At 45.3% G+C, this 22,399-nt stretch overlaps 2 protein-coding genes across 4 annotated transcripts; both read right to left on the reverse strand.

Annotated features, from left to right (window-relative positions):
• Window positions 1–4,818, reverse strand: en2a (engrailed homeobox 2a). Of its 3 annotated transcripts, none has more exons than XR_003974775.1 (3): window positions 3,941–4,818; window positions 924–2,379; window positions 1–889 (listed from the first exon to the last, which is right to left on the reverse strand). XR_003974775.1 is itself a non-coding variant. In XM_030348864.1 (2 exons), exons 1-2 carry the CDS (start codon window positions 4,425–4,427, stop codon window positions 2,042–2,044), a joined length of 825 nt encoding a protein of 274 aa, XP_030204724.1. In that variant the 5' UTR covers window positions 4,428–4,818; the 3' UTR covers window positions 1–2,041. The 3 variants fall into 3 exon arrangements, 1 of the variants encoding a protein (XP_030204724.1); XR_003974774.1 differs by having other exon boundaries at window positions 1–651; window positions 788–2,379; XM_030348864.1 differs by having other exon boundaries at window positions 1–2,379.
• Window positions 4,819–14,428: 9,610 nt separating this feature from the next.
• On the reverse strand, window positions 14,429–20,892 carry insig1 (insulin induced gene 1). The gene is made up of 6 exons (XM_030348866.1): window positions 20,226–20,892; window positions 19,716–20,055; window positions 18,650–18,774; window positions 18,064–18,230; window positions 17,577–17,676; window positions 14,429–15,879 (listed from the first exon to the last, which is right to left on the reverse strand). Exons 2-6 carry the CDS (start codon window positions 20,038–20,040, stop codon window positions 15,850–15,852), a joined length of 747 nt encoding a protein of 248 aa, XP_030204726.1. The 5' UTR covers window positions 20,041–20,055; window positions 20,226–20,892; the 3' UTR covers window positions 14,429–15,849.
• Between the last annotated feature and the right edge of the window lie 1,507 nt (window positions 20,893–22,399).

Genomic DNA, 22,399 nt, shown 5'->3' on the forward strand with positions numbered 1-22,399 from the left:
TTGTGTTCTACAACTCTGTGTTGTAACTTTATTTAAACATGTTCATATAGATAGATATACGCTGATGGGTAAATTCATTATGTCGTACCAGCAGGTTTTCATAAAGGCAATAAACTTGAAAAGTCTGCATTCGAAGGATTCTGCTTCTCTGATTGGGCACAGTTCTGTTTCATAGAAAGCTCTCGTGGGAACTTTAAGGCAAAGTGTGTTCTGTTTGGTGGAATTTAATTCACACACACTTTTTGCAGATGCACAACAAAACACGTTGAAAGGCAAAAGTTCACATTTTGGTAATGATCCAATTTGAAACTCATCTGAGCCTTAGACCTAGATCTGGTCCGAACTGAAGCTCAACCTACACCCAGATCTGGTCTGAACAATAGCTCAACCTACACCCAAATCTGGTCTGAACCATAGCTCAACCTACACCCAGATCTGGTCTGAATCATAGCTCAACCTACACCCAGATCTGGTCTGAACCATAGCTCGACCTAAACCCAGATTTGGTCTGAACCATAGCTCAACCTACACCCAGATGTAGTCTGAATCAACACCCAGATCTGGTCTTAAAACATAGTTTGACCTACACCCAGATCTGGTCTGAACCATAGCTCGACCTAAACCCAGATCTGGTCCAAACCGTAGCTCAACCTACACCCAGATGTAGTCTGAACCATAGCTCAACCTACACCCAGATGTAGTCTGAACCATAGCTCAACCTACACCCAGATGTAGTCTGAACCATAGCTCAACCTACACCCAGATGTATTATGAACCATAGCTCAACCTACACCCAGATGTAGTCTGAACCATAGCTCAACCTACACCCAGATGTAGTCTGAACCATAGCTCAACCTACACCCAGATGTAGTCTGAACCATAGCTCAACCTACACCCAGATGTAGTCTGAACCATAGCTCAACCTACACACAGAGTTCCACCAGGCTCATAAACACAGTTAGTTGCCCATGTACAACAAATTGCAGCTTTCATGCAAAAGGCCCCATTTACTATTTCCATTCCCAAAAGAAGAAGTTATTGCAGTGGAACAAGCACACCAGATATCTACTCTAAAGCAACGCTGGGCGTTCAATAGAATCTTTTTCTCAATATAATCTATATAAATACACAGGAAGTCCTTTAAACAACAATAAGAGATTTTCAACATTTGTAATACAGACACTAACAAATTAGCTTTTATGATATATGGATGTGTAATAAAATGTATATATAGAGACAGATTTGTGAAGATATTCTGGTGACTTTACGCCCTCATTGTCAATATGCTACAGGCAGCATTCAGCATCCAAAACATCTTGCTACAAAATTATATATATTGCTATTCAAAAATTATAATAGCTGCATTGGTAGGACACAGAGAAAAAACAAACATTTTGAACAGAAATTACATTAGTTTCGAAGCTATGATACCAACACATAGAAGCTGTTTCTAAAGATTTAAAAGCTTTTTAACTAAAAGCTTTTTAGTTAATTGGCATGTTAGAAAAAACGTAGGCCCATGTCTTCGGATGCGATAGGCCTGTACATGATTATAAAGTTTCTGAGTATTAAAAACATTTATCAAAATTCTTACTCTGCCAATTTTGTCTGCAAGTCGTGACATGTAAAAGACTTGCTCGTTGCGTCCTTTTTGTACATCAAAACAAAAACGAGGAAATCAACAACCATGGAAATAAAATCTGGTGAGCATTTATTTAAATTCACAGTTGCCTGGATGCAGCAGAAATCTTCTTTGGACTCGAGCGAGTTGTTCACCTCACTGACAGGTCGAGGCGTCCAGTGCCAGTTCAGATGCAATGAAACGAAGAGCGATGAGTAGGAACAGTATAAAAACGACGCGTGGTGAGCATGTAGGACATAGTGAACACCTTTCTTTATACACCCTCTGTTTATAGACATGATATTGCAGAAATATCTATTTATATATGTTTCAATCAATTGATGCTGGTATATGTAGGCCTACTCTACACTGGCCCTTTGATTAATTATTGCATTGTAGGCTTCATAAGATCTCGTCCAATCAGTCGCTGTCGGACTTGTCGTCCTTAGTGGTGGTGGTGGCGTGGTTGTACAATCCCTGCGCCATCAGGTGGAGGGCTAGCGTGTTCTTGGTGCCGCTGGCCTTCTTGATCTTGGCCCTCTTGTTCTGGAACCAGATCTTGATCTGGGACTCGTTCAGGCCAAGCTCTGTGGCCAGGCTCTGCCGCCGCTGCTCGGTCAGGTAGCGGTTGGTCTGGAACTCGGTCTTGAGTCTCTGCAGCTGCTCCGCTGTGAAGGCCGTCCGTGGTCGCTTGTCTTCCTTGCTGCTGCTGCTGCTGCTGCTGGCTGCTTTCTTCTTTGGTTTTCGAGATCTGGGCCCTGGGGGGAACCAACACAAACAAACAGTCAGGGAATGTTTTTTAAAAAAGGGCCGCCAATCGCCATTTGCAGAAACCGTGTTAATAACGTTGTTTGTTTCATTGTGTCAGCCTATTCGATAGGCTGATACGGTAATCGCACGGCTTTTTGCCTGTTCCGGCCATGGCAAATTCGTTTGGATAATATAATTAGCCTTTTTGCTCATAAAAGTCATTTAAGAAATCATATTCATTGCGTATTTCCTATCGTATTGTGTCTCTCAAACGAACAAGGCGGTCGCCTCCTGCCTGGCTGCGACGCGCCGTGCGTAAACACACAGGGAGATGATGTCGAAGAGCGTCGTAACCACACTACTACGAGGCCTACTGCTGTGGCCCAAAGCGACCCATGGGTCCAGTAAAACAGAGATGAACTGAGCCTCCAGAACTGGATGGACGGCGTCCCTCCAAAGAGTCTTTACAGACAAGACCAGAGCACAGCCTACGTCAACAGGCTGTGTGTGGATCAGAGAAGGCCTTGCTTGCTCTGATCCACACACAGCTAACATGTTTGTTTACGTTTCCAAAGCAAAACCATGCACTAACAACAACAACAACTGAGTTTGATCGATGACTGTTCAAGCCATCTTCCGTTTATTTCAGAGACTGTATTATTGAGGATTTACGTCTGTAGGAGGAGCGTAGAGCTGCTCTACGCCACTCCGTATGACTACTACTACTACTACTACTATGGTTACATAATGAATGAGAACACCCTGTTCTTTACTCACAGAAGCCTCAGAATAGGCCTACCACGTATGGGCCCCACTTATTTGATTCATTTCTTACTTAATTCATGACTTCAGGAGCCCTGGCTTCAGAAAGGAGTGCTGAGCCAGGAATATCGTTACGCATGTTTAATGATCTCACCCAGGACGCTGGGCTGCCTGACAACACAACTGAACTCGTCTGTCTTTAAATCCACCACAAGTATCGCATTCATTCCACTGGTTAACTCCTTAGATCGCTGTAATTATTCCTCAAAAATAATGTAAATTTGTGCCTTTTTTTCGTCGATAATTGTATGCTAAAAGGATACGTTTTGAGTGTCGTGTGTATTTTTGGGGAGTTTATGTATTTCCATAAACATGCTTGGATAGATAACAGTATAGGCCTGTGTTCCGTTAATACGTATTCACGATATTTTAAACTTTGCATCAACTCAATTTTCAAGAATGTATAGCCTATTGCAAAAAATTATTCGGGAACTTTTGACCAATTGAAAATCCAACCAATTCCCAGAAAAATCCTATATTCGTTAAAACTAATTTACCAAATTATCCAAACGTTTTCAAAGCCGGTGCTGAGGTTAATTCCACATATTTAACACGCATGAACATAACAATAAGTAGGCCTTATTTATCTGTATTCATTAGCCTAGTCCTGGCACCGTTCTGCTCTGTATTCCTGCTATCGCTCTGCCGCCCCAGCTCTGTTCCCTCTAGTGCGCTCTACTCTCTACTCCTCGGGAAACTCGGTCAGGGCTTTGTGGGTCAGTGGGGTATCTGGGGTGAGCAGCCTACCTGATGAGGGCCTGTCGGAGTAGCGGGTGCAGTAGACCCAGGCGGGCCACAGCATGGGCGGCTTGGCCGACGGGTTGGAGCTGGCCTGGGAACTGTCCGAGTCTGAGCTTAGGCACTGGTCTGCGTTCTCCACGCGGCTCTTGGGGGACGCTTCGCGGGCTATGGCGGGCTTCTTGGCGGTGGGGAGGGTGTGCGGGCTGGCGGGTCCCTGGTTCCCTCGCGCTACTGTACTCCCCTGCTCATCCTGCTCGGTCCGAGGAGGCGCACCGGGGCTTGGGCTTTCCCTGGATCTCAGCCTGCCCTCCTCGCGGATTGGGGTCCCTTCTTTCTTCCGTCCGAAATCCGGTCTTAGGATGTTGTCGATGAAGAAATTGGTGACTCTGTGCGGGACCTGCGGGTTCCCGGGCGCCTGGAGGAGGGGGAGGATGGCTCTGTTGGACTCCCCCGCCGCCGCCGCCTCTCTGTTACTGGGATCATTCTCTTCCATAGCTCGGTACTTTCCAGGGTTCCCTCGTTAACCGTTTCGCTGCAAACACAACTCGTCAAAAAAAAAACGGGAGATGTACTTCTTAAAATAAAAAAGAAATAAAAATAGGCCTATGTCTGCTTTTAAAAACAAAAACAAAGGTATAATGAACTCAGATGTGAGTGAGTGGAAATAAGGACACCATGCCAAGCCGCGCGCCAGTGTCCTCAAAGGAAAACATAGTTAGGCTCTATGTTGTATTCCACTAGCTACTTGTGGCACCGGTGCGCTGCAGCTTTTTACATTTGCGCATCCACTGGGGTGCTGTCCCCGACCACTGCGCTCCAGCAGGCGTCCTTAACTAAACTAGGGGGCGAAATAAAGAGGCTTCGACTGATGCTCACATACTCTCACTCTGGACTTTTCTTCTTATTTTCAATACGAGCCCCCGAGTGACGTCGAGGACCGTTATCCTAGACACGTGCCTTTGGCCAATCGGGTGGCCGAATGCTAAGCACGTGACTGTGACACTAGATATCCCAGCATCACCACGCCGAGGAGAGACGTATGAATTCCACTGAAAAGTAAAAGCTTTTTTTAATTTGCGCGTTTTTGTTAGTTGTCCACCTATTATAATTTTTGGAGGGATTTAATTTACCCACAGAAAAACGAACGAAAGACGATATAGTAAATATATTGAAGTCCAAATTATATATGGGAAAGACATAACATTAATGCCTGTAGTGAATTGAAATTAATGGAATACAATCTGCAGATATATACACACAATGTTTCCTTATTGTTTGAAACGTGCCTAGGCATATATGTGAGTATTTAAATGTAAATGTATTTGACTCGGTTGATGATGTATTTGGTTTTGACGTGTTTAAAACTAATTTCAACGTTACCGTGAGGGTTTTAGAGGGGTTCCCACCCAGTTCAAATGAAGCAGTGGGCCGACCTCCACCTCCACTGACACCCAACTTCTCCCAAACTCTACCCTAGGCTTCCCTCGTTGCAATAGAGACGGGCATCTTATATTACGCTTCCAGGGGATCAAGGGAAAACAATGCCACAAACTAAAAAGAAAAACCAATTAAGCAGAGTTAAGCAGGCTTGCTGGAGCTCATTTGAATGCAAAGGCCCCGGCCGTCCAGCGTCCCGTGACGGCTTCGGCCGAGGCAGAATTGGGTCCATATCCCTTTAAAGGAAATCAGTGATGCAAACAGTTTGTTTGGAGCGCGGTGCGAAGGGTAGCGAGTCGCGCCAAACACAAAACTTTGAGTAACTTTTGCTGACCAACACTTGGTTCGCGGTCGTCTCTCCCTAGAAAGCAACAGTGGTCGGGTTTCACGGGAAGCGCGCGCTCTTTTGGCCGTGCGTAAAGGGGCGTCGCGGCGGGCCGGCTCAGTACAAGTAAGTGAAGAAGAAAGATAAGGGTTTCATCATTTTATTTTAGATTCGTTTCTATTAGACCCACTTTTCTCCCGAAGGTCTGGAATTTTATGATTGACAAACATTTATGATTGATATTTAATTCATCACCTTATATTAAGTATAATTTAGGAATCACCATTCATATTTCCTTATCACGTTTTCTTGTAATTTTGGCCTTCCCCTTTCTTCTTTCTTTTAGATCTTGAAAATAACTTAAGCTTTGGCTATTGTACTAGCTTATGTATTGTGGGTAGTTTATACGCCGGTCATCTATTTGTCCTACTAAAGCTTTACTTTAATTTTTTGATTTTCTTTTCCTTTTATGTATATTTTCCTCACCAAAGCCCCACTATTATGTGGCTTTAGTGAGTGGCCGATATGTTTTTGACAATTCAGCTAGGGGTTGCCTTTGTCTTTGCGTAGTCCCAGGACTAGCAGGGTCATGGTCCTTCAGCACTTACCCCCGACCCAACGCCACGGTTTAGAGGCTCCAGTCATCTACTAAACTATAACTTCCACACAAACCGCCCTGCCGTCCCAGGGAGAGTGAAAGGTGTCATAAGACGTGCCGTTCTCATGCTGCGATTGTTTCTCACTTGTGTGGGGGAAACCCAGATTATGCTCGCCGACAGACAATGCCTGCTACTGCTTGAGCATGACCCCTGACCCCCCCGCCGCCTCGCGCTGTCAGACGCAGGAGAGCAGGTGAATTATACTCCAAGACGCACAGACATGGATGTGTTATAAGGACAGTATACCATGACACCTGCGTCCACACCGTGTTTACATCTCACTGGGTCTGCGCACTTGGTTAGTCCTTACGCAGGCAGACCCGTCATTTAGGCGGACGATCTACCAGATTAGGATCTACAATAAGACATGGTTTACTTTTGAAATTATATTTTAGTCGGGATAGAATCAACATAAACTTGAATTATTATAGTTTTAGTTTTATTTGTATTTAGTTGAGTAATAGCTCACGAGAGAGTAAAACCATATAATGCCACTATTAAGGAGCTATTTTATTAGAAAACCTATTTATATAGAAAGCACTAGGTCTAAGTTATTTGCCATAGTAAATAGTTTTTTTGCGGTAGGTTTAGTCCAGATAGCTTGCTGTTGTTGCAGGGTTATTCATTCGCCATGGGCCTGGAGTGGTTCAGCTGGAGAGTATTTAGTGTAGCAGATCGATAGGTATGATCGGAGGTATAGGAGGGTTAATGAAGGTCAACCTACTGCCGATCACCACGCCTCGACCTGCACACACACGGCCTCAGATCTTTAGTTTGCTCTTACATTGAGCATTTCTTGACTGATCATTAAATATATGAGGTAGGAAATATGTAGGCAGAGGTGTGTGTAGCCGGGCTGTGTGGCTGAATGTAATATAATACATGGGTTTGAATGGGCTATATCTTTTTAAGATGACTAACAATACGTAAGACGTTCCGTAGGCCTGTTTGGATTCATGGAAGAAATGTATAACCACTTCTCAGACATGGAGACATAAAATAACATTTTTAAGCTTCATATTAAAAAATATAGGTTTTTTTCATTGTAATCGATTGCTAAAAATGTGATATAGGCTTGAACATATACCAAAATAGTGTTTTTGTTAATAATTCAATTTGGCCATGATTATATATTAGGCTATAGAATCGAACATAGGCCTACCCTAAACTAAACCCGTCCGCATGCAACGCAATCTGTAGGCTAGCGTTTATAATTTACAATTAATTACTAAGGTCAAAAAACTGGTTCGGCCTATATTAATCACATTTACTGATCAAATCATTCCCTCTTCAACCCTTAGTCTAATTTTTTTTATTTTTCATGCGTTTTATAATATCATGGTGGGACTAGTAGGCTAAAAACTAACAGGCCATGATTGTTACTCAAAGGATGGTCAAATAAAACAACATTTCACGAGATGCAGGTACGGCCCATCAACGTGTGTAAAACAATGAATAGTAGGCTATAATGTGTACATGACTACTATGAGCAACGTGGCTTAGGTGTGCGATGTCACTAAAGCTGAAAAAAACTCATAAACGCATTAAAACTCCTCCAGTGGTTTTCAATGCAGAGGTGTATTCTAACCATGCATCGCTCACGCTTGGTTTCCTGTTTAGAGCTCTATACCAACCAGCACTATAGGCCTCAGCAAGCGACTGCGCATGCGTGTGTCCTTGGGTTCCTCACCCAGTTCCATCTGACTGTCGACGTCACTGGGACCCCGTAGCTGCACGAGATGAACCGCCACTACAGAGGGTGACGCGCGGAGCCGGATTTGTGAATGGACGCCGTGATCTGTGCAGAGCTCCGATCCAAGGGCCTCCTCCCCCCCCCCCCCCCCGTCTCCTCTCTCCTCCGCCCTCTCCCTCTCTCTTCTCCCCTCCCTCCTCTCGCATTTACTCCTCTCCCCTCCCTGCGTTCCCACCTCCCTCTCTCTCTGCTCCCCTCTCCTCCCTCTGTCCTCTCTTTTCTCCCCGCTCCTTCACCCCTCTCCTCTCTCCCCTTTTCCCGATGAATTGTCTGCTGACATATCGGCTCTCCGTCAGCTTTTCATCCCTTCCTCCCGGCCCGTGAAAACACGTCTCCACCACATCTTATGGGGTTGTAGCCCGAGCTCTTTGGTTTTGTGTGTCCGTGGACTAAATCCTGAACCTGGCTTTAGAGTCCGACCGAGCAGACCTTGATCACAATAACGAGGCCTAATTGCGTGCTGCCTATAGCTTGTATCACTTTCAAATTAACTGAAGCTGGGGCAACTCTATCATGGTGTTAGTCGCCCTGGCTCTTATCGATCTGATTGATCTGTAGGGGCTGGGAGTATCGAGGCTCTCTATCGACGTCGTCTTTTGTTCGGAGAGCAGCCCTCGTGTTGAGAAGCGGGCCCGGCAGGTCCTTTAGAAAGCCTCTTGCAGGTTTTAATAGTAGGAGTTAATCCGTCTGATCACTGTGCCGGAGACAAGGCTCGTTTGAAGCGCGATTGTTCTTAAGGGATCGGGGTTGAATATCTCCACACAGTCAGATCATCGAATTTAGCACAAACAACCAAACAGCCCCCCGAAGGAGCTGAAAGACCCTGCTAAATCCCCCTCCCATAGCGACAAAACTTATCCTAATGGGAAGCTATCCGAGGCCTTTGTCAACAGGATCAACATACTGTAACATGCTGGAGAGGGAAAGTAAACACATCAGGATTCTACTGTAATTCTACATGTAGGGTTTTTTGAAAAAATGAGCAACCCCCCCTCTGAATATTTAAAACCTTGTTTTCTTTAAATAATCGTTATTGTAATAAGGTATAATTTAACATGTAATGATAAAGGCAGAATTATAGGCATTTTCTTGTTTGGACAGGAAGTAATTTCAGCACAATTTCTTTAAACCCAACTGAGAGTGAAAAAAAGTAACTATTATTATATATATACTTTAAAGTAATAAACAACCATATTATTAATAAGTTTAATACTAATGTATCATTATTATTATTATTATTATTATTATTATTATTATTTAGGTAGGTCTGCCAGGCCGTATGGGACAATCATTGTGTGTACAAAGTCATCAAACTCTGGGGCTGTTGGAATTATAATAAATAAACTAAAACTGAACACAAAGTGACTCAACTAAAGTCTATAGGCTCAATTTAATTGTATTTATAAAACGTGTAAAATACAGTGTTTGGAATACAATATTATAGGCTAAATATTTCGGCAACATTAAAAAGAGAAAATTTGTTTAATATTGGGTCATACCATAATTCATATCGGGCAAGTTACACGTTTTGCTATTAAAATGTAATTTCCAAGATGTGGGCCTACAAGTGGATATGGAAGAATGCTCGCATCAATCAAGTCCTAGAGTCAGACAACGGGGCGCGTGCCTATCTGACCTGTCCGCACACGGACGCGCCTGATATTAAGGGACCGTTCAGTCTGATCTCGTGAGCGGTGCCGTTAGGCGCGTCGCGCGGGCAGATGGATCTACCTGTCCTCAGCCTCGTGCCCCAGGGGTCCCTGGGATGGTGTCACCGGTCCTGTCACTACGACGTCCTACTCGCGTGACAGGAAAGAGTGGGTGCCACCAGGGAGCTATTTGTGTTAGAGGTGGTGGTGGAGGTGGAGGAAGAGTAGCTGGTGTGGTCTGCGAGATGTTTATGATGGTGGTTGAGGTGGAGGAAGAGGAGGTGGTGGTGGTGGTGGTGGTGCAGTGCTGGTGGTGATGGAGGAGATGTTGATGGTGGTGGAGAAAGAGGAGTTGGTGGTGGTGGTGGTGGTGGTGCAGTTGTTGTGGTGGAGGAGATGTTGATGGTGGTGGTGGAGGAAGAGGGTTGAGGAGATGTTGATGGTGGTGGTGTTGGAGCTTGTGGTGGTGGTGGAGGAGGAGGAGGTGGTGGTGTGCAGTGGCGGTGTTAGTGAAGTAGTGGGTGTGCATCCCCACTGAGGTTGTGTAGAGCCAGTAGAAGGATGTTGTGGTGTTGGTCGTGGTGGTGGTAGCGCTCTAGGGGGGCTGTGTTTGTAGCCGGGATGTTTGGCGGGGTTAGGATGGTAAGCATGCCTCGTGCACCTGTCCAACCCTGCGACGGTTTATGAGGGAGAGACAACAAGTGGAATGAGGACAGGTGTACGCATCTGCTGTCCCGAGACCCGACCCGAAATATGGGGGCTGCAGCAGACCAGGAGGTCTGTGGCGAACCAGGGTGGTCTCAAGTTATCCAGGGAGGTTGGTGTAGGGGGTTGTTTTGTCGCCCAGCCGACCACCAGGACGACCAACCAAACCGTTTCCAAAAGTCAACTCCTTGGCTTGAAGGCACGGTTAATTTCCTTCCAATATCCGAGTTATTTCACACTTTTTAAAGCCACGCCATGCTGCGATTTATCTTCTTTGTACGACTGCAACTGAGAAGTAAAGACATGCATTCACGGCCTCATATATGAGCGATATAACGTGATATTAGTCCGGCCAGCAGGATAGTGTTCAGGAAGGGACTCAGAAACCGTTTAGGTTGTTTATTTCTGGTCCAGCTTTAATTATCGGGAACGGGGTCAGCCCTGACGCGTCACTCGACCCTCGTCTTGTGTGGTATCGCGCGCTCCTCGCTTTAACGGGCCAGAGTAGTGCAGGCATCTCGTGAAAGCGCTTGTGCGCGGGCGTACCTTTCACCCCGGCGCACCTGAGTTGGTTTTACCCGCATGGATGTGTTGGATTAGTCCCATTTCACGGTCCTGAACTATGACAGCGATGCTCACCCAGCATTTACAGCCCTGCAACTTTCCCATAATCACCACGCACCCACGCACCAGCACGCATGCACACACACACACACACACACACACACACACACACACACACACACACACACACACACACACACACACACACACACACACACACACACACACACACACACACACACACACACACACACACACACGGTTTAACCCAGCCGTGCGCTCAGGAGCAGGTGTCCATGCTATATTCTGCGGAAGTGTGTGTGATTCAGTGCAGGTGAAAGTGTCTCGAAAGGCACCATTGTTAAGGGCCAACTTAGTTTGTCAAACTCCCTAGAAATGTTGGTTTGGCAAGAAGAGCACGCAGGTGCGCGCTATTTGTGGTAAAGAATTGACCGGTTAAGGATAGATGACTTTAAGGAAGGAGCGACCATTCTCTTTCACACAACAGGTGTCCCCAATACCCTGGGTCCCCCAATACCCCCAAATTAAATTCGATCTGTAATACACATGTATAAGTTTGGTTCGATACACAAAAACGAGTAAATTACCAGGCCTCTAACGTAGAGCATTGGCTAAAAAAAGCATAAGCGCATACAATTATGTTGCTAGGACAACGTTTGATTGTCTCTCTGTATAATTATCTTTAGGCTAAACCAGCTGGATCAATTTAACGATAGTGGTGAGACACACTCTATTATAGAAGAGAGATATACTCTTTCCTCTTGCAGAGAGACACATAATCTATTATAGCGGGCGGTGTGTCTCTCTTCCAGTATCTTAACATAACTGAAGGTTTGATGTTCTCTCTATCAGGACATTTCCATCATGTGTTCTAATATCTGCTTAATTAAAAATAAACACTGTTGCCGCTGTCCGCTGTTCAATCATTAAAACCTTTTCACTATCATCCATACGTAATATGAGACAGATAGATGCATGTATAATACGGAGTTACTACTCTTCGCCACTAGGGGACAGTACAGCCTGTTATATAGACTGTACATCATCGAAGGACCAATAGCGACCTCTATTGGCGACACCCGATATGTACGCTCAAACCCACAACTCAACTCCTCTATATCCTCATTACAGTGGGATATTACAAAGCTAGACCAGCAGGGTGGGGTATTCCACAATAATCCTGGCTGACTATTAGGCCTACTTTCTCTTCCCTCTGAGAGGCAAGCATTGTCCCTCAACCGCCTCCCTCTCTCTTCCCCTCTTCCTCAATCTCTTTATCTTAGTGTGAAAACATGAAGAGAGGGAGGGGGGGAGGGGGAGTGGGGGAGAGAAAAGGAAGGTTGGACAGAGGGAGGGGGAGAGAGAGGCAGGGGGGAGAGAGAGGGAGGGAGAGGAGAGTATCAAGGCAGGAAATTGGCATGGTTCCCAGTTGCTCTGAGGTAACAGAGTATCATATGGAGTAGTAGCAGTAGTAGTAGCAAAAGTAAGTGGGGAAAGAGTGAGACGTACAGATAGAAGGAGACGTTTATGGAAATAGAGAGAAGGATTGACAGATAGAGAGATACACAGACAGACCGAGAGACAGAAGCAGACGGACACATAGCTAAACAGACATAAACAGAGGAGGTGGATAGATGCAGATGGACAGATAGAGAGGAGAGATGTATGAGTAGAGAGGGGGGAAATGGACAGATAGAGAGGAGAGATGGATGGATAGCCAGGTGTAAGATGGACAGAGGGGAGAGCTAGAGAGAGAGAGAGAGAGAGAGAGAGAGAGAGAGAGAGAGAGAGAGAGAGAGAGAGAGAGAGAGAGAGAGGCGCAGAAACAGAGGTGTACAGTGCTCCTGCCTCTTGTCCTGGATGATTCGCTGTGTGAGAAAGGTTAACTGTCACTCCAGCTGTGGTTTAACCAGAGCCCCGCCCCTGCAGACAGTTAGGGGGGAAGTTAACAGGAGGGGGTGAGGGAGGGAAGGGACGACAGAAGACTATATAATGGGTGTAGAGAGTGTGACCGAGCAACTAGACAAAAGAGGGGAAAACTCAACCCGCCAGTGGCAGCCTGTTAGCAGCTAGCAGCTAGCACCGCCAGAGGAGCATTATGGTGCTAATATATGATTTGTCTCAATGGAGAGGTGGTTGTAGCGTTTAGTTTCTCTTGGGGAAGTATTGAAAATGGATCGAGGGGATCTACAGTTGCTATGCTAAGCTAGGCTTCTTGCATTAGTGATGGCTAGCAGGCTGTGTAGGTTATTATACTAATGCTAATAATAATAATAGCTGCAAGCCGCAATAACCAGTGTATAGCACGCAACTGCACGCATCCGCCTGATGTTGCACAATTTTTGAAAACAAAGGAAATGGTGGGTTCAGAGTGGCCACTGCTGGAGGTCACGTTAGGTTATTAACTCAGCAGAACTGCGACCCTTCTGCCAATCCCCTCACAGTGTGAGATAGGGCACCCTGTCAGACCAAAGCGCCTCTTCTGCTGGAAGTACTCAACCTGATTGACCTGACCTAACCAGATTTTATTTTTACAAAACCATTTCCTAGACCAGAATGCTGGAAATAGCTTCAACGGCCCCAAAGTCCAAAGTTCCAACCACGCCATGTGTGTGCAAGGATGGTGCATGCTCTTTTGGTAGTAGTACATCATTGTTTCATTTTAGACCATAGACTCAAGGAGTGTGCCTTCACTGCCGTAAGTTATGGACCATTGCTTAGCAGTCCACCTAGACAAGCTGTTTCCTTACACCATTAGGTACCTGGTGAGATTCAAACCAAGGACCTTCTACTCAAGTGCTCTACTCACTGAGCTATTGACAAACATGTACCATGAGTTGGAGATGGAAATATCTTGCAGAAAATAGGCACCATCTATCAGAGAATATATTCACTATCACTAAGAGATTTGAAATAAATAAAAAGATTTTCAGAAAACATTTGGTGGAATTCAAACCATGGACCTTCTGTCTTGGAGGTAAATGCTCTTCTCACCGAGCTATTGACTGACTGGTAATAAAATGGGAGTTCTTAATAGTATGAGAAATAGCCCTGTTTTCGACCACATGGTCTATGTGAAAATAGGGTGCAGAGTAAAATAAAGTAGGCGTCATGACTATTGGATAATAATCTAGGAGATGGTAAAACATGCCTACCTATTGTGTTACACCTTTGGGGGCCTTACTGCAGTTGTATTATACATATTATAATTATACATTGTATTATTTGGGTAGGGAGGAATCATTAAAAGTTGGTTTGGATGGAATTTGTGAATTGGCCTGGGAGGAGTTGATAAAAAAAATCATGCAAAAGAAAAGCAGAAAAAACAAACTTAACATAAGGTGCCTTGTATTTGTTTTTTAAAGTAAACGACACAGCAGAGTGTTCCTTGTAGGATTTTATTTTCACTTGAATTCAAGGTAGCAAAAATGGCTACAACTGAAATAGCAGACAAATAAACTCTAACACGTTACAATCAAAAGGTGCTTCACCACCTCGGAAAATAAAGCTTCTTTGTGTCCGCACACATGAATGAAAGCGTTGAACCAGCAGCGAAGGGCACACCTCCCCTACTGGCACACAATGCAAAATAAAGTACAAAATAACAAATCTGTATTGTTGTCTGTATGTGAACTATGAGAAGTTTATATCAGTTTGACACAGTTTAACATCTTTAGTTCCCCTATGGTGAGAGAACTCATTGGTGTTTTGACTAAAAGGGCAAAAATGTAAGAACAATTATTCTGACAAAGGGTTTCCAAACCACTGGTGTTATTGCTGTTTTACTGGATGCTTGAAGCGACACTCTCCATCAAACCAAGACGTGGTTGGATAATACCTGTCTGATTACATATAGGCACACACACACGCACAAAATAGATCACCATTTTTTACAAATGATAAAACTGAAATATCGTAGTGACAAAAGCACTAAATTCTATAATACAAAAGGCAATCACAGACTGCAAATGTCCCAGGAAGCCGCGCAGGGCCCTGTCCTTCACACTGTTCCCATAGCCTAAACACTATTCATTCACCGTCTTCACCAGAATACGGTGGACACGTGAGATGGGGAAAGTGATTGGTGAGAATGGAAAGGCCGGAGACCAATGAAACGATCCGTTCCCAAACGTAAAGCTCTGCCTCACAATACTTCAATATACTGACGACCCTCTCTCTCTCCAAATACAATCCTTTAAAGCCAATAAAACCAAAATATAACCTCGCTGGATCACTCTACTGCTCTAGAATATATCCACATGCCACCAAAACACACTGCACTCTGACCTCTAGGGGGCGTTCACTTTATATATTAAATATATCACTTCCATGCATATTTGGGATCACTAACGTCAGTCTTTTTTTTTTTTTTACTTTCTTCAGGTTGCCGTTTGAAAACAGACCCAGAGAACGACAGCACCACCTGCTGGGGAACAACAGGCAGGACCACACCTTGAAGCTTTTTCCCTTTATAACCATCTTATGTCTATAAGAATACACCATGGCAGCTTCGTCTCCAGCGATACAACCACACAACCGTGCACGCACACATACACTCAGAGGTGGATGGTTGTGGTTGTGAAGGGCTATTGGTGATCCTTGTCTCCCATTATAGCCGGTGGGGTGGGGGGGTGGGGAGGCTAGCCCCGGTGATGTAGAGATGAAAACATGGCACGTTATGGTGGGTGGGCGGGAAAAGGGGGGAACAGGCCCAAGCAACTCAGAGTCCTTTTTTCTTCTTCCTCTCTCCCGTGTCACCGTGTGGTAGTTCCTCCGCGACGTCCAGACAGAGACTTCAGTCATCAGTCAATGTGTGGCTTCTCCCCTCCACCCTGAAAACACAAAAATACATGGAGGCTTAACATCTTAACCAGTAGGGCTATAGCTAACTAGGACCGTGACACCTTAACCACTGAGTTAAAGCTGACCGGACCGTAACCCCGTAACCACTAAGGCCCGTCCTGACAGAGCCGATCTTTTGGCGGTTCGGCCGACCGTCCAGACGGAGCCGGCGAATCCGGTGCCCGAAACCGCACATTTCTGACACCATGTCCGAGGGTGGTTTCAAATCTATCCGGACCTATGCGGTTTCGTGTTAGGATTCGTGTGGACGCCTAAAACGCAAACGATGACGTCATCGCCCCACCCTTCGACCCTCTAGCCAATGAATTTAGTCACTTTGCAGACGCTGGTAACCAACTGAACCGACTCAATGACTCAATTGCTAGTACATTTTTGACCTTTTTCACAGCAGGTTAATAACATTTCTCAGCATGTATCTTAGGCATCTTTCTCAGGAAATGCTCCCAGGTAAACTGCAGACACTGGGAATAATAACCCTAACCATAAGACTATCTTATCCTGCTCAACCAGCCACAGGGTCTCACAACTAAAGTGGAGCTTGGTCTACAGAAAAATAAGTTCTGCTGGGTTCATGGCCCCCTTGCAAATGGTTGAAAACCTTTCTGTAAAGAAAGAGATGGTCTTGGAGATTTAAGCACACCCATGTTCCGAATAGTCCCTAAATGTCCTACTGGAACAACAACCAGGGGATATATTTAGTCCAACCGAACACTGGCCTTGGTCCAGCTGCTCCTTGGTCCAAAAGGGAGTCAGGCTCATCTCCGTTCACTACAAACTACAGCTGGTCTTTCACTTCCTCTGACTGCAGGAAATTATAAATGGCGAGTCAGCAGAGAGAAATGGAAACACTTGATAAAACGTTCATATTTAAACAGCGACTCACAGCTTTAACAGCTTTAACACTCGAGCAGCTACAAGCTTCCTGTATTAGGCCATCGGCCTTGAAACCTATTTCTATAGATTCAAGTGGAGGCAGAACGAGAGCGGGAATGAAGGAGGGAGTGAGAGAGGGAGAAGGACACGAGCCAACATTCCTTCTCTGTTCCAAACACAAACAACGGGAGGGGGGCAGTAGCGACAGCCACAGAGGAAAACAACAAGTGCCGTTAATCTGGTGTCACGCCTCAAGCGGGGCACATCGGGGCTTCTGGGTAAATGAAGACATCAGTGGCAAAGGGACTTTTTAACTCTTCCACCGACTGGGGGTCCACTTTAAGACACTTTGAAACTGTGTGACTTTTTTTTTTTTAACGTGACTTTTGTACCTTTGTTTTGGTTTGATGCATGTTTAGTTTTTAATTCACACTTTTGCCCAAAGTGACTTCAAAGTGAGATAGAGATACATTCATTAAAGGAGAAGGTAGAGGTTAAACAGTACAGAGACAGGTCATTAAGGAGCAGGTAGGGGTTGGACAGTACAGAGACAGGTTATTAAGGAGCAGGTAGGGGTTGGACAGTAAAGAGACAGGTCAGTAAGGAGCAGGTAGGGGATGGACAGTACAGAGACAGGTCATTAAGGAGCAGGTAACATGAATGTCTCCATGACAACAGATGTTGTTGTTACCGTGACAATGATCACCATTTTGGTCACTAAAGTCATTAGTAAAAGAATCGGAAATCATATATTATATGCTAGTTTACATGAATGTCAGTGGCAGGTGGTTACCATGGCAAGCTGGCGGCCGATGTTGCCCATGGTTACGCCTCCAGAGAAGAAGATGCAGGGCAGCCAGGAGCGCACGTACAGGAAGTCAGGTGACGTGTACCTGAGGACAACCCACAACATGCCATTTAGTAACTATAGTTACAGACTCTTTACAGATATTGGACCACACTTTTTAAAAGGTAACTATAGTAATATACATTATTTGAAGGTTACTAGGATCAGATTTATAGAAACTATGCGGGAAATTCTCTTTAAATCTACCTGCACGTCTAGCTCTTGCGACAGTGACTTGAGTTCTGTGGAAGTTTTGATGACCCCCAATAACCTGCACCTAAGAAAGCCAATGTGGCCATTTTTTCTAATAGGTCACCACTCTTGTATTTGCCTTGCACAGCACTTTTTTTGATAAAACCAGTAAAACAGGTCAATCATTACGTCATCAAAAAGCGGGCCCTTTTTAGAGCAAGCAAAATGGAAGGGGACCTACTGGTAGACTCCGTTGTACACCAGCAGCTGTGTGATGACGGTGGCCAGGAAGGCGGTGGTGATGCCCAGGCCGAAGCCGCTGCGGGAGCGGTCGAAAGTCCACCACAGGCCCAGGGACAGCGCCGCCAGCGTGAGGGACAGCTGCACGTTGTTGGCAAAGTCCAGCTTCTGTAGGACAGCAGGTTAAGGGGCAAATACACAAGCAGACCTACAGTACAACTAGGAGGAGAGGAGCAGGTCGTTCTGCTTTCAGTCATTTAGATCTCGTTTCCAGCTGTGAATTTATTGTTTCCGATTTTAGAGCGTCTGGTTTGACAGTTAATGTAAACATTGTTGTGAACCAGCTTCAGGGAGTTTCAGAACTCTATGTGAACCAGGTTAACAGACGTTTAATATACAATTATTCTGAACAACAGTGAGAAAGACTTAACAGCAAGAGACTTAACAGCTAAATAATAAATGAAGGAACAAGCAGAATATCAGTCCAATTCAGAATCTTTTTGTGCAAGACACACGACACATGTTGTTCAGATGTTGAAGAACAGTTGTTCCTCTAGTCGTGACTGAGTTTCTGGGTGAAAGGATACGACACTGGCGTGGTTGATGCCCACGAACACTGCGATGCAGCGCATGACGCTCGCCCACTCCCTCTTGAACTTATGGGGTTCCCCGAGGTGGCTGTCGATACAGGGGTACAGCAGGCCGATGACAGCTGGAACAGACAACCACTGTGCGTTAGGTCACGCCTCAGTCTTTGGTTAACACAGGATCACTTTCACTTCTGCATAAACGAGCCGTCTCTGTAGTTGCATAATTTTCAGCAGTTCCTGGCTGCTTTAGTGGAGTTGGCCACCGCTGAGATCTTATTCCATTTTTCTTTTAGTTTTAGGAAAGAGGTTGATATTACTTAAAGCTGGTTGTTTAGAAAAAAGAATAATGACCAAAAATGTTAAAATAGTCAAGTCAAAAAAGTTAGAGGTAAATTAATACACGCATATATCAAACAACACTGTTTATGTTGTTATAGCCCACATACAAAATAGTCAATACTGTCCTATTACACAGCGAAACACAAATACTAACAAATGTAAAAATAAATTCACATATTTACTTGTATTATTAACATTTATTGTCATGTAAAGATGGGTTTCGCTTTCGGCAGAAGCTTTTTTTGCATAATATGGACTTCCTTGTTATCCAGACGGGCGGGAGGAAAGCTCCGCCCACTTCCCTCACCCGTTATGAAAGCGACCAATCACAGAGCTGCTTACGCAGCTACGTGCACGGTAGTTTTATATTGGAGCCAATAGGAAGGCTTTTTCTGTACACACCAGGCAAGGACATACTCATTGAGCACCCGGACAAAACAACTGGAGTCTATTATACATGTATATCTATTTATATTAACCTAACAAAAGCACAGAGACTTAGCAAATACTTAACCTTTGCATATCATGTTGTCCCTTTATTATACGGATATTCTCTACATTAAAATTCTGAAAACAGCTCCCCACTTCTCAGATCCTCCCCACTGCAAGCCCAACGAGTCTCACTTAAATAGCACTCACAACTTGGCTCTTAGAATACTCATATATATATATAAATATCATTAGAAATGTATATCAACATATCTCCTGCAATAAACGAACTTACCGGCCCCGGTCCCGCAGCAAGGAGGGATCCACCAGGCGGAGGAGAACAGCGTGCTCATCACCTCCTCAGGGAACAGCGTGACGTGTCTCTGGATCTGCAGCAGGTTGAGCACCAGCGCCAGAAACACTCCGACGGCGAACAGAACCAGACCCCGCCGGAGGAGGTTGGCGGCACGGTCGCTGTGCAGCGAGCCGTAGGCCCCCCGGAGCACCGTCGTGATAATGGACAGCATGTCTACGGCCTTCGGAGCCACCACCCGGTCCTCAGAGTCCCCCCGAGAAGGCGCACAGGAACACGTCCAGCAGTGGTCTTCTAGTCTGGGCATTTGGGTCTGGCACGACTGGAGGGGGGCAAAGTCACAAAAAGAGTCGGTACCCGCTGGTCTAGATCTAAAGTGACCGGACTGGGCCGTGTTGGACATCATATTGAGCCCCACGCTAACGGACTGAATGTATTTAGAAGTAAAGAAGCATGAAGTGTGCAGAGCTTGAAGTGGAGCTGGGCGCCTACCTGGATGTCTAATGTTGCAGACACAGTCCTCGGTTCTCTTCTTCCGCAACCTGGTGGAGAGAGTGTCGGCGGTTCTCTTTGGTCTCAAACGAAATACTAATACTGTTGTTTGACTCTCCTTTAGACAACTAGCAGAGACGAGGGGGTCTTCAGCTCAGATCGATGTTCAGACTGACTCTGCTCCCACTGCACAAAACAATCACAGCTGGGTCGGGTGAGGATCGTCAGCCAATCAGAGCGCGGCGGGTGATCTGACGTGTCACCCCTGACCACGCCTCCTCCGGCTCGTACGGTATGATCAGGCGAGCTTTTTCGGTAGTCGGTGCTCGCGGGGAGGGTCAGGTGAAGGTGGTGCAGGTGTGCCCGGTGCTGCAGATATTCAACTGTTTTGGCCCGGATTTCTACTCGGGACAACTACATTATAAATAGTGAAGCAAATTAAACGAACTTATCACAGACGATAGACCTATCTGTGATCTTCTGCTATGTACCATACGTTAACTTGGGTGCCTATACATAGAGATTTATTTTTATTTTAACTTAAAGTAAAAACTAAGTATTTTTACTTTAGAATATCAAGCGATTGCAGGTCTGAAAAATGCGTAAAGATCTTGCAGAAAATCGATAAAGTAAACCAGTACGCTAGGGTAGTAGGTTAGTGGAGAGACGTGAGCAGGCTTAGGCCGTGTGTACGGGGCGACGGCACACCTGGCCTTGTTTACATACCCGAGTTCACCTGAGAGGGGCGTGGCAGAGGGGTTGTTCTCGGATGTTTTCCGACAGAACCATGGGTTTGTTTTGCAAGCCGGCGGCTGCCATGAACTTTGAAAGTACGGAAGGTCTACTGCTATCAGTGCGATAACGCGTTAAAAACAAGACACGCCTATCCAAATGGGTTCAGCTCACGTAGCACCCCGGCGGCAAGCACCATGCAAACATTAATAAAATAAACACTGATGGGTGATCCACAAAGTAAATGACCTTGTTTTAATTGCTTGGCAGGATATTAGGTCAATGATCAAATTAAATATTTAAAATCTTGAAAGTGGTCCATTGCAGACAACTGGAGGTTTGTTGAGTCATCTTACATACCCCCTGGCCACCAGAGAGGAAAGTTACAAGGCATATCTGTACTTTAACCAATAGGCCTACATATTTCAGAGTCCTTGTTTCAGATGGCTGTCTGTACTCTGTGTGGGGGAGAGCTATGGACTGGTCGTGTGATTGGACTGAGAACTCTGTTATTTAACAGACTGGGCCTGCAGACAGAACAGAAGGGCATCTTCAGGATTACATAGAAAGAACTTTACTAAACATGTCTCTTCAAATGCCCCTTTTTAATTTAGCTGTCCTCTAATCACTCGTGTCTTCTTTTGTTTAAATACAACTCAAATGTTTGTGAGGCTGAAAATAAGGCTGATTATTTAAAGTAATTTCTTATTTCCCTGTTCCGCACTGTCTAGTGCTGCTGTTGATTGATGTCTGTAAGTCCCCCGTCAGGTTAGCCCGGATGAATGTATTTCCGTGAACTCTCACTCATCCTGTTTGTTGAGCTCAATCATCACATGGTGTTCATTATTCTCTTCACAGAGCACCTGTCTGCACTCTGATTGGCTGTAGTTTGATCTCAAAGAAATCCATTCTGTACCGGAACGCCCGACACGCATCAAGCTCATAGAAAAGACTGCTTCGCTGTGGAGAGAGTATAGCGATAACCAGCTCATAGACTAGACCGTGTCTATGAGGTGGTTATAAACATTGTGGAGTGAGTAAGCAGATAACCAGAGATTAGACCAGACCACTTCACTGATGAGCGAGTATTCAGATAACCAGAGATTAGATCAGACCGCTTCACTGTTGAAAGAGATTATAGATAACCAGAGACTTTACTAGACCGCTTCACTGTGGAGATAGTATATAGATACCTAGGCCGCACTGTGGAGACAGTACGCATTAACCAGAGATTAGACTAGACCGCTAGCTGGACGTTGATGCTCGATGAAGTCCCCTGCCTGTCCCCATATTTCTAAGCACTAACCTGGGGTGGAGGGGGGAGGATGCATGGGGATTGGAGAGCGGGAGGGGGGGACAGATGAGGAGGGAGGAGAGGGTTGGGGGAGAGGGAGGAGAGGAGGGATGGAGAGAGAGAGTGGGAGAGGAGGGATGGGAGAGAG

This window comes from Gadus morhua, chromosome 23, assembly GCF_902167405.1.
Source record: "Gadus morhua chromosome 23, gadMor3.0, whole genome shotgun sequence".
NCBI lineage: Eukaryota > Metazoa > Chordata > Actinopteri > Gadiformes > Gadidae > Gadus > Gadus morhua.